The 12,495-nt window shown below is 47.2% G+C and overlaps 1 protein-coding gene across 2 annotated transcripts in view; it reads left to right on the top strand.

Moving 5' to 3' along the window:
* The window catches only part of LOC144755743 (dehydrogenase/reductase SDR family member 1-like), a 183,262-nt gene that overhangs the window by 32,286 nt on the left and 138,481 nt on the right, over nucleotides 1-12,495 (top strand). Inside the window, exon 1 of one of the 2 annotated variants that reach the window (XM_078644948.1) lies at nucleotides 10,193-10,235. The exons of the other annotated variant lie outside the window; for it this stretch is intronic. Coding sequence (XP_078501074.1) covers nucleotides 10,208-10,235 — 28 coding nt within the window. The 5' untranslated portion in view covers nucleotides 10,193-10,207. Of the gene's footprint in view, nucleotides 1-10,192; nucleotides 10,236-12,495 lie in introns of those variants that run through there. 2 annotated transcript variants of the gene reach the window in all.

Raw genomic sequence — 12,495 nt, 5'->3', positions numbered from 1 at the left:
GCAAGGGAAAATTTCTTCTCTTGCGTGGACTTAGGCACTACATGCACATCACAACGTCTCAAAACCCCTTCAGCTATTGACAATGCATTGCCAATTTTAGCAGATGACAATATCTCAGACTTAAGTTTTTTCATATTAGGCATACCTTTATTCATCGACATTTTTACCACGCATAATGATTCACCCTCAACCACAGACTGAAGCCACTCCTCCCTACATAATGTTCCAATAAGTACTCCATAAATGGCACTTACCATGCTCACAATATTGATATCATCAACATTATCACTATACATATTAGCAATCTCAGGCAACAGGAACCTAGATAGGCAGTCGGCTGCAAAATACCTCAAGCCTGATACATCTTCCAGTCTATATTGAAACTCCTAAAAATAATATTCCCATTTGGCAATTATCGGTGTACCTCTTCCACCACGACGAGTGCTACACAAATCCACCAATGGCTTGTATTCAGTGCTTAGAATGAATTAACTGCCCTGCATTTGTTCTTTCAAATGCTTCACTCCTGACCACATAGCCAAAGCTTCTTTTTCAATAGTTGAACAGGTACAGTCTGCTTGACGTAACGCACTGGAAGCGAAAGCTATTATGTGCTTGTGAGAGGGAGGGTCGGAAAGTAAAGCGAGGAGGTCTTATGTGTGGCTGAATGATGGCTTCATTTATTGATAAAATTCCAAAAGAAAGTAAAAAAAATAACAAAAATCCGATGGAGGAGCCTTTTGGGTCGTCTTCTTCCTCTCTGAAGTGGGAACTGGGTTCTTCTTCTCTTTGCAGTACTTCGGTGTGACACCACCCCGGGAACGCTGTAGAAAAAAAGAGAAAAGGCGGTCAAGATCACTGTTTTCTACAGGGAACTCAGTTCCACCACCAGGCCTCCCAAAAGTGCTCAGGGAGTGATGTAACCTAATGCCTGGCTCCAGAAGGAGTAGGTCACAAAATAAAAGCAAAACGGTCTAGGAAAAGGAACCGAAAAGCAGCCTCCTTAGAGTCGAGCAGATCAGTCAATACCTTGCGAGACTCGTATAACTAATATGGCGTAAAACCAAACGTTCAGGACTAGCGTAGTATAGTGAGGGATGTGCCAGTCAGTGTAACTTGCAGAAAATATGGGGAGGGTAGTGGTAGGTGTGAGGTGCATGCAGGAGTGCCCTGTGTCCCTTAAGTCCCTTGGACTTGCCTCCCGCCTCCCTTTATTTACAATGACCCTTTTTCCCGATTCACGTACCACGGTAGCCGCAGTTCTCCAAAACCGCGGCGGCGTCTGGGCCTTCTTCCGGGGGTGTCCACCAATCTTCGGTCCACTCCTCCCGCTCGGCGTCGTCGACAGCTCCCGCATCTGCTTCTCGTCCTAGTTGCTCCTCGTCTACTTTTCGTCCTGGTTGCTCCGTGTCTGCTACTCGTCCTGGTTGCTCCGCGCCTGCTTCGTTCGCTGGACTTCCCTTGAGCGATCTTCCTTTCGCGTCTTCTGGTTTTTCAAGGGGAGGCCCCGCCTCTGTGCTCCTCCGTGAAGGGGTGATGTCATCAAAGGGGCGTTCTGATTCCTGTTGGGGAGAGGAGGCGAAGGATGTTAACCCTTTACGAGGTCTGGGTGTGGTGGCGGTCTGTTTCATCACTTTAAAGCGCTCGGAACCGGCTAAAGGGGGGCCCGAGGTCCCGGTCCTCCTCACATCCCCCTTCCCTAATATTCTTGTCCACAAGAATTGAGTCCAGAGGATACATAGATAAGTAATCAGCGTTGGCTTGATCTTTGCCCTTCCGGTGTTTAGTATGGAATTGATAGGGCTATAGTGCGAGGAACCATCTTAATATCCTGTCGTTATGCCCCTTGTGTCAGGACAACCATTCTAGAGGGGCATGGTTGGTAAAAAGAGAGAACTCTCTCCCTTCTAGGTAGTACCGAAGGACTTCAATGGCCCACTTGATAGAGTGCCTCCTTTTCGATAAAAGCGTAGTTTTTCTCCTGAGCAAACAACTTCCTGCTTATATAGTGGATGGGTCTCTTTTGTCCCTGGGAGTCCATTTGAGACAATACCGCTCCTAAGCCTGTGACGGGCGCATCTGTTTGCAGGATGAAGGGCTTGGAATAGTCAGGACTCAATAACACCGGATGGCACGTCAGGGCTTGCTTTAATTTTTGGAAGGCTTGGAAGAGGGGAGGAGAGGGGTTTTTCATCTTCTTCTCTGTCAATATGTTCTTTTGTAACAGGTCTGTCAAGGGAGAGGCTATTTGGGAAAAATTGGGGATGAATCTTCGGTAATACCCTAGAGCCCCAAGAAACGCCCTCAACTCCTTTTTGGTCTTGGGAAATGAGATGTTGGATATAGCCGCTACTTTCTCTGTTTGGGGTTTTATGTATCCTTCCCCTAACAGGTACCCTAAATATTTCACAGATTGGGCAGCGAGTTAGCTCTTAGCAGGGTTTATAGTTAAGCTGGCTTCTCTTAGGGCTTGGATCATTCGTACCAGGTGGGCGAGGTGTTCCTCCCAGGATGAGCTGTGGATTACAATATCATCTAGGTAAGCCACTGAGAACTCAGAACAGGGTTTTAGGACTGTGTTCATTAGGCGTTAGAAAGTGGCAGGAGCCCCATGGAGACCAAACGGGAGAACGGTAAAATGGTATAGACCGCTGGGAGTCACAAAAGCCGTTTTATCCAGGTCTTAGGGGCACCTGCCAATACCCCTTACATAAGCCGAGGGTGCTGATGTATCGAGCGGTTCCTAGACGTTCCACCAACTCATCAACTCTTGGGTGGGGATATGAATCAAATCAGGAGATCTTATTCACCTCCCGAAAGTTGATGCAAAATTGGATGGACCCATCCGGTTTAGGGACGAGGACAATTGGGTAATTCCACTCACTATTCGAGGGTTCAATGATACCCATCTTCAACATTTGCTGTACCTCGCTTTCTATGGCCTGTCTACGGGACTCGGGTACATGATTAGGGCATAATTTCGCCTTAGCCCCGGTAGGGGTTATAATGGCATGCTCCACTAGGTGGGTTTTACCCGGAAGTAAGGTGAAAACTTTTTGTAGGGATTGTAAGTGGGTTGCTAGTTCTCCTGGGTTTCTGGGAGGTCTTCGTCTATACTTTGTCGGAATAATGGCTCAAGCCCGGGGGTAAGTCCTAACTGCACCGGAATAGCTCCCTCCCATTTCTTTAAAAGATTGACATGATATATCTGGGTCTTCTCCTTCTTCTGGGGGTCTAATTCTAGGCTGTAGGTTACGGGCGTAACTTTTTCGATGACCCTGTATGGCCCCTGCCACCGTCCCAATAACTTTTGATCAGAAGAGGGTATCATTAAGAGAACAAAATCATTAACTTCAAAGGACCGCATTTTGGCTTTTTAATACACTGAATTTGTTGGGCTCTCTGGGCTTGTTCAAGATGGGACTGGACAAGGTTACAAGTCTGACTCAGATGTGTTTTTAGACTAAGTATGTATTCCAGAAGGGGTTTCGCCCCCTCAGGTTCTTCCTCCCATTCTTCCTTCACAGTGGCGGCTGGTGGATTTTAAAAGTGGTGAGGCGAAAATGTTGTACCGCAATGTAATAAGCGAGCGTGCAAGCCCAAACTGCAAAAGGAGGGTGGGGGGCTGGAATAGTCCTATCTTTGATGTAGTGGTTTGTAATCATGTCATGTTGTAAATATTTTGGCAAACAAGCTGCATTTCAACCAGACTGTAGAGCCTGTATACTGTACATTGGAAAAATCCAATAACCTGTGTGAGATGACTTCAAACACGAAGTTGTAAATTACACTGGGGTGAGAGAAGTGACCCAGTCACAACTCAGACATGTTTACTTACTTTATGGCAGTGTAGGCGTGCGTCAATGTGCTGGAGGCAGTTAGTCCTATGCTTAGGTGCACATATTGGAGTCATGCTGCCATGCTGAATGGGCAGTGTGCGCTGATGTGATTGTCTAGAACTGGGGATCAGACAGAATGGTTGCAGAGGGTGGTTCAAGTGCAAAAGAGGGAGTCTAGTGAAATGTGGTTTACACAAACAGAAGATTTTTGTCGAATAATACATAAGGGGTTATTTCAAAAAGTACATCCCAGCATCGGAGACAGGGAGGAACAAATCAAAATACTCTTATCTTCATGTTTCACTTCACTTTATAGAAACATTTTGTGACGTTCATTATTTTTGTTAAGAAACCGTTTTATAAGACTGCCGGCTAGATTGTTTTCCTAGTTCAAGTTTTTCATCAAAGCAATAACAATTTATTTCACGCAGCTAAAGGGCATGGCTGTATAAAGTGTACTGCAGGCTTTCTCTTCAGACAAATGTAAAGAGCTGTGGCTGGTTGTCCACAGCTTTGACGGAGGCGAAAGTAGAAATACTACACCACTAGAAAACTTACAAGCCACCCTCTTCCGGAAATTGCTTTCTGATAAGCATACAATGGCCGCATAGAAAAAGTTAATATACAAATTTAACGACTAAAGGCAAAAATATGACGAGACACCGGGCACTTTTCTTCACTTTTAAACATCCCTGAATAACTCTTGTAATGGCTAGGCAGCAACCACTGTACTTACTATACATCTGATGTTGACGTAATAGAGACAGAGGCACTTAGCTGTGGCAATCACTTGGGCCCTATGAAACAATTTTTACTCGAACACTGACAATGGCAGAACATCACTTTTACTCCAGCCACAGTCCTCGAGACACAGACCTCTATTCAGACTCTGAGGGCGCTTTGCCGGCCCCAGAATCGGAACTTTAAAGCGGCCAAATATTTAAGGAGGCCTGGCTGGAACTGAGCGGTACAGATGTCTGGAAGGAACTTACAACAAAGGAGGATCTAGAGGTAACAAGGACACGCCGTTCTGCTAGACTCTCTCCCGTGACGCAGATGCATGTTGTTTTAGTACAGGCCAGGCCTGATTGTCAAGCCTCATGGAAGGTCTGGACACACCCGAGAGAGTGGGGGGGTCTCGCTGCGGAGGGGATGGGGGGAGGCGGGATAATTATAAATAATAAAAATCAAACTTACCTGCTTCCCGCCTTTAAGTTCCCAGCAGTCAGACTCCCGATTCCCGCCGTCCTGCTTTTCGACGAATTCCCAGGGTGCTGCACGTCAACAGGAAGGCTGCAGGCAGCCTCCCTCCCCTCCATGGCAGCCGGCGCTAATTGGTTCGGCCGGCTGCCCTAACCGCGTCATTTCTCCTAGTCTGCATCCTGCAGAACGGAGAGTGGGAGGTGGCTTGGGGGAGCGGCTTGCCCACTGTTGCTAATACTGTCTGTTTGGATGCCTCTCAGGCTGTCCAAACATTCAGTATTAACAACAGTGGGCAAGCCACTCCCCCAAGCCACTCCCCCCTGCCCTAAGGCTCGACTCGAGTAACCAGGAAGTTCTGCAGTGCTGACTGCTTTCTCGCCGTGAGAGAAGGGCAGGCAGAAACAAATGGTAGTTATAAATAAATAACTACCATTTGTTTCTGCCTTCTTATCGCACTGCGAGAAAGCAGGGGGGCGGCGCCCAAACGCCCCCATGGAAGAACCGCCACTGTTCCTTCAGCATATTTAGCAATGTACGGGGCTTACGACCGTACAACAATTCAAAGGGAGAGTACCCTGTACTCTTTTGGACTTGGCAACGAATTGCAAAGAGAGCTAGGGGAAGTATTTCTTCCCATTTCCTCGTTTCAAGATCCAACAACTTTTTTAATGTTGTCTTTAGTGTGGCGTTATACCGTTCCACCAACCCGTCTGTTTGGGGGTGGTATGCTGAAGTGCGGATCTGTTTGATGTTTAGGGAGAGACACAGCTGCTTCATAAGACAAGACATAAAAGAAGTACCCTGATCAGTGACCAGTTCTTTTGGAAACCCTACTCTCGAAAAGATGTAGATCATGGCCTTGGCTATCTGTGAAGCGTTTGGTTGGTGTAAGGGTACTGCTTCTGGAAAGCGGGTGGCATAATCGACCATGACCAGCAAAAAGCGACATCCACTTCGTAAGGGTAACTGGGGGCCTATTATATCCATGCACACCTGGGAAAATGGTTCTTGGATAACCGGTAAGTGGCGTAAGGGGGCACGTGATGGCAGAGTACTACTATTTCTCTGGCAGATGGCACATTCTTTACAGTATTTCCGAACCTGGGAGAATATACCAGGCCAATAGAATCTCTCTAATATTGATTTTTCTGTCTTGTCCTCCCCAAAATGCCCCAACAAGTGACTGTGTGCCAAGAACAAAACCTTTTCCCTATAGGACTGGGGCACCAACAACTGGGTAGGGAACCCCCTCCCACCCTTACGATATAATAAGTTCTTCCTGACAAAAAACTGAGGACCTACTTTCTCGGGATCCTTCTCTCTTTTTCTGCTTGCCACTCTTCCTGGACTTCCCGGGGAGGATATCTGTGTCTGTTTATTGGGAAAAAGGTGCCAACTTCCTCCATTCTTCTCCTTCTGCCCATGTCTCCTGTACTAATTTAGGCATATGATGATAGTCATTTCCCAGGTCTAAAGGTTCGGGCAAACGGGGGATAGGCCCTACTTTTAGTGCTTTGGCTTTCAAGGAAGGGTCGTGCTGAATCTTGATGTCTGTGGTGGGGTATCGATGACTGTCCCCGTATACACACTGGATTGTGACATACCCTGTGGTTTCTGGTGGTCCGCCCAAGATGGCTTGTGGCTGGATAACGCTTTGTAGACAGCCAGTGTCGATTAAGGCTTGTCTTTCCTCCCCATTCACCTGTACTGTCCTATGATAGGGAGGATGGGTATCTGAGGAACCACAATAATAATTATGTACCAACGCCACCTCCATGGGCTTCTCCTTCTGGGGAAAGAATCGGGCTATGTGGCCGATTGTGCCACAATTGTAACACTGTGGTCCAGGTTGCAAAGGGACCCGGGGAGGGGCTGGGACGGATGGCCCTGGTAGAAGGGTAACGGTCACAGGCTTGCTAGGGGGTGGGGGTGGCCTATTGGATTTTAGGGGGTTTCCTGGATGTTTCCAATGTGTATCTTCCCGCCCCCTTTGTGGATCTTGTGCCCTATGGAAAGCACTGGCAATGTCAATGGCTCGCTCCAAGGTCAGACCTGTATGTTGTCTCACCCATTTTTGGATGTTCGGGTATAGAGATGACGGGTATTTCTCTAAGTATATTTTCTCCATAATTTCTTCTTTGGTTGCTTGTTGTGGCTTCAACCACTTATCGGCCATGTCTCGGACTCTATAAGCCAGGGCACGAGGAGTTTCTTGGGGAACTTCTTTAAGTTGTCGCAGACGGATGCGAAATGTCTCCTCGTCTATTCCCATCCTCATCAGTATGCTTCTTTTGATATCTTCGTAGGGAGTGAGACCAAGGGGGTTCACGGCTTGGTAGGCCGCCTGGAGATCCCCAGTCAAGAGAGGACCCAAATATTGTCCCCACTTATCTTGGCTCCATCCTGCGGCCCTGGCCATAGGTTAAAAATTGGAAAAAAATAGTCGGGGTCCACACCCGCCACATATTTCTGGAGTACCACCGAGGGAAACCCCATCGTACCCCTTTGTTAGCTGAGGGTGTCGGCCAGCTTCCATATAGCGGCTTCATGGGATTGGTTCTGCTCTGCCAGGGATTTATGTATTTTTTCCCGGTCTTCTTTGGCAACGGATAGAAATTTCTCCATACATCGCTCCAGTTTCTCTTGACTTTCAGCCATCTTTTTAACGACTATTTCCATTTTCCCAGATCCCACTTCTGACACCAGATGTGAGAGGGAGGGTCAGAAAGTAAAGCGAGGAGGTCTTATGTGTGGCTGAATGATGGCTTCATTTATTGATAAAGTACCAAAAGAAAGTAAACAATATATCAAAAATCCGATGGAGGAGTTTTTTGGGTCGTCTTCTTCCTCTCCGAAGTGGGAACCGGGTCCATCTTCTCATTGCAATACTTCGGTGTGACACCACCCCGGGAACGCTGTAGAAAACAAAAAGAGAAAAGGGGGTCAAGATCACTGTTTTCTGAAGGGAACTCCCTTCCACCACGGGCGTCTCAAAAGTGCTCAGGGAGTGATGGAACCGAATGCCTGGTTCCAGAAGGAGTAGGTCACAAAGTAAAAGAAAAACGGTCTAGGAAAAAGAACCAAAAAGCAGCCTCCTTATAGTGGAGCAGATCAGTCAATACCTTGCAAGATTCATATAACTAATATGGTGTAAAACCAAACATTCAGGACTAGCGTAGTATGGTGAGGGATGTGCCAGTCAGTATAACGTGCAGAAAAACGGGGAGGGAAGTGGTAGGTGTGAGGTCTTAGCTATGGTGCATGCAGCAGTGCCCCGTGTCCATTAAGTCCCTTGGACTTGCCTCCTTTTATTTACAATGACCCTTTTTCCCGAATCCCGTTACGCGGTAGCCGCAGTTCTCCTGAACCGCGGCGGCGTCTGCGCCTTCCGGGGGTGTCCACCAATCTTCGGTCCACTCCTCCCGCTCGGCGTCATCGACAGCTCCCGCGTCTGCTTCTCGTCATAGTTGCTCCTCGCATACTTCTCATCCTGGTTGCTCCACGTCTGCTTTTCGTCCTGTTTGTTCCGTGCCTGCTTCATCCGCTGGACTTCCCTTGAGCGATCTTCCTTTCACGTCTTCCGGTTTTCAAGTGGAGGCCCCGCCTGTGTGCTCCTCCGTGATTGGGTGATGTCATCAAAGGGGCGTTCTGATTCCTGTTCGGGAGAGGAGGCGAAGGATGTTAACCCTTTCCGAGGTCTGGGTGCGGTGGCCGTCTGTTTCATTATATTAAAGGGCTCAGAACCGGCTAAAGGGGAGCCAATGTCCCGGTCCTCCTCACAGTCCTATTTCCCATTGGTGCATTTCTGCATCAACACTGCACCTAAACCGGCGTTGCTAGAGTCTTTCATCACTACACTTACATCACTGATATTGAATGGTGACAATGGCTGAACAGACACAATGTCCCTCCTTTATCTTATTTAAAAAAAAACCTGCTACATTCATTACTCCACACATAAGTGGCATTCCGTCTCAATAAGTCACAAAGGACAGCTTTTTTTTCAGGTAATCTGAGGAACAGGTTTAGCATAATACTCATCTAGCCCCAAAAAGGGTTTTAACTGTCTTTTTTCTCAGATGTTGAAGGTGCACCCTCATTGGCTTTCATAATCTGGAACTTTGGATGAATACCATTGGGAGACACATAGTGATCCACGTATTCAACACCGGGTTGAGCATTTTGTATTTCTCCTTACTTAAAGTCATACCACTTTCCTTGAGAGTCACTAATACTTTCTTCGACCTAGAATTATGCTCCTTTATATTCCTGGCATAAATTATTATGTCATCCTGAAAACACATCACACCTAATAGTCCTTTAAACAGCATTTTCATCACATTCTGGAATATGGACGACGCAGACGTTAACCGAAAAGGCAAGCGAACATTACAGAAAGCACCCTCTGGAGTCCTAATGAAGTAAAACAACTGCATCCTTCAGGGTTACCAACATCTCTCAATATTAGGGAAAGGTAGGTGTACCCAAATGTTGCCACTAAGATGGGTGGCCAGAGCGAAACGCGGCAGGACACACCCCGTAAAGTGCGCCCCCGCCCTTGTCTCGAGGAACTGGACGCTCAATGCGAGGCCACAACAAGGGACAAAATGCCATATAAACGCCATTACCAGCTTTCTTGCGACGCTGGCCCTGCCGCTTTCACCAGCAAACTAGAAAACGCAATGCGCCCCTCCCCCCACAGGAGTAGTGGGGGGGCAGCGGGGGCCTGCCAAAGCAACCAAAGGTACTGCCAGGAGGGCTGAGGGCCTAAATACATGTTACAATGCACATAAAATTAGGCTATGTTATTAAATTGCCAAAAATGAAATTATGATTATATGTCACAAAGCTTGCAAATAGACCTGATTCAGACAATACCTCTCCTTTAATCTAAGTCACTCGGGAAAAATACATTCCCACACTATTTTTCTTTATTCTGCCACTTGCCTGCTCTAAAATGTTGGCATGTATGTATTTATGCAGCTGATAAACACGGTGCCACTTACCTAACACTGGTAGAGCGCTGCGTGGCTCCGGCTGGTGGCGGCGGCTCCTCTGCGCCATCGGTTTCCAATTATAGAGCCCGAATCTCGCGTTCCTGTTAATTGAAGACTGATTGAGCTCGTGCTGGCCTTGACTTTTTTTAGGTCTCGCTGAGCCAGCGCATGCGTTGCTCGGAGAGACATTTAGTAGGTGAGTTTTCAAAATTCTACTGGCTGGCCTAGCGCTTGCGTTCACGCGAGCGTGCACTCGCGCAGCGGTCATCTGTCTCCTCCGTCACGGGTCATTAAGTTGCTTGTTTTTATTTCATGTGCTTTCCCCTCTGCCTCCAACCGATCACTTTCACTTTTGTGACTTTTTTTTTTCTTTTACTTTCAGTACTCAGCCTCTTCCCTTGTTTGCTGCGTCCCCTTCGCATCCCGATCCCTTGCTCTCTGTATTGCTCCAGGTTAATTTATTCCAGCCTCCACCCTTACCTGTCCTGCTCTGCTTTTTTTAACCCCCCCTTGGCTCCTCCCTTTCTCCCTTGTCTCTCACTGCTCCCTATCGGCAATGTTCAGTTGATCTTCCATCAGGACTCCTCCGTTTCTCATCTGCCCCTGGAAGTCGACGCTGTCTCGCTGCACTGCGCGATTCCCCTACACAGCCCTCCTGAGGAGAGGCAGATCCACCCATGCACTCTGTCCCCCCTCCATCTCAATCGTCCTCCCACGCAGCCCCTTCGTGGCTTGTCCAACCGTGAAATTAAATCCATGTCACTTCTGCAGAAAGAAATACGCTGGTCTGAGCGAAATATCTGCGACTAAGACAATCTGTCTGCTTCCCTCCCCGGAACGCCCCGACCCATGGCCCCCACCCCTTCACTCACAGGGCGCCTTACAGGTGCAGTGTTATGCGTAAATCCTCAATCTTGCACACAAACATGCAAGCAAAGCTCAAGGTGAAGGGCGAAGACTGGCCATACACAAACTTACAAGAACATCTACACCTCACAAGTACTAGCAGAACTGCTCACATGTCACTCCCACACAGATACAGAAACAGGCACACAGCCCTCGTTAGGTAGTAAACGAACTGCTCATGCGTACGCCCACACACTCCGAAAATCACATGTTACTAGAAAGAATACAGACTGGTCGCTCTTTCACTCAGGCACGCATACAACTTCAAGTACTAACAACTGCTCACATTTCACTTTCATTTAGAAGACACACAACTCTCATTGGGAAGTACACAAACTGCACGTACCGACACACATCTCACTAGAATGAATACAGGCTGGTCTCTCTTTCACTCAAACACGCACACAACTTCAAGCACTAAAACCAGCTGCTCAGATTTCACTCTCACAATGACACACAACTCTCATTAGGAAGTACACAAACTGCTCACACACACGCACGCACACACCTCACAAGGAAGGGCTCTAACTGCTCTCATATACGCACAAACACATTCTCATGTGGGTGGAGATACTGCTTGCACCCGTAAGAAATGTTACAGACTGCTCAACTACTCATGCATGCCTACACTCTTCACCCTCACGAGAAAAGGAATCTATTGTTGGCAACTTTCTTACACGTGCAAATACGCACACCTTTGGGGAAGGAGCTGCCGCTCACGCACAGACGTACATTCATGTGCACTTAAATATACCCTCTTATCTCATTTCGTTTTTTTAAAACTTCTTAGTATGGCCCGTTGGTTCCCTTTTCACGGGAGCTCTAAGCGCCCTGCATTGATGCCGCGTTGGCGAGCCTCAGTGTCTGCTCTGACGCATTTGTTATTTCTGTCTTCCCTCGTGCCCCTTGCATGTCTGATCGAACACTGCGATATCAAAGCTGCAATAATGTATCCCCAGATTTTTATCGCAAGCCAACCCGAAAACTACCTTTTTGTTATAAATATGTCGGTCGGAGAGAGTGCCAAGTCGGTGCTGTGTTCAGCAGCAGGAATGAAAGTATTGTAACACTGCTGAGACCTTATAAAACCATCATAAAGATGGGTGTACATGCGTGCTCATTTATGCGCAAGCATCTAAAACTGTTTTTATAATAAAGTTTTGCACAAAAGTTACATTGGCTGCTACACTTATTTTTTTTCTTTCAAAAGACACACCTTGCCACTGCAGCCCCTGGCACTGAAGAGGGCTGCTTTTGTGTGGATGTGCTCATTGTGTGAGGCCTGCATAACATGCTCAAGGTGAAGTTAGCCAATGGCAGAAGAGGGTTGCCCGCTGCTGTATGGCGTAGTGGGTGGAAGAAAAGTGGGAATGTAAAAGGGTACTGCGTGGAATTAACTGGTGTATTGAACAGTTGGCTTAAAGTCCTTAAAAGTAAGTACAGTATTTGCATATATAAAATTAGACGAAAAGGTCTTGGCTAAATTCAAACTTAAATCAGCCTTCTGACATTGGCATTTAGCTTTTTATGTCATGGTTTGAAGAAAACGT

The sequence above is a fragment of the Lissotriton helveticus genome, chromosome 5_1 (assembly GCF_964261635.1).
Source record: "Lissotriton helveticus chromosome 5_1, aLisHel1.1, whole genome shotgun sequence".
NCBI lineage: Eukaryota > Metazoa > Chordata > Amphibia > Caudata > Salamandridae > Lissotriton > Lissotriton helveticus.
This window is presented reverse-complemented; position numbering and strand designations above follow the sequence as displayed.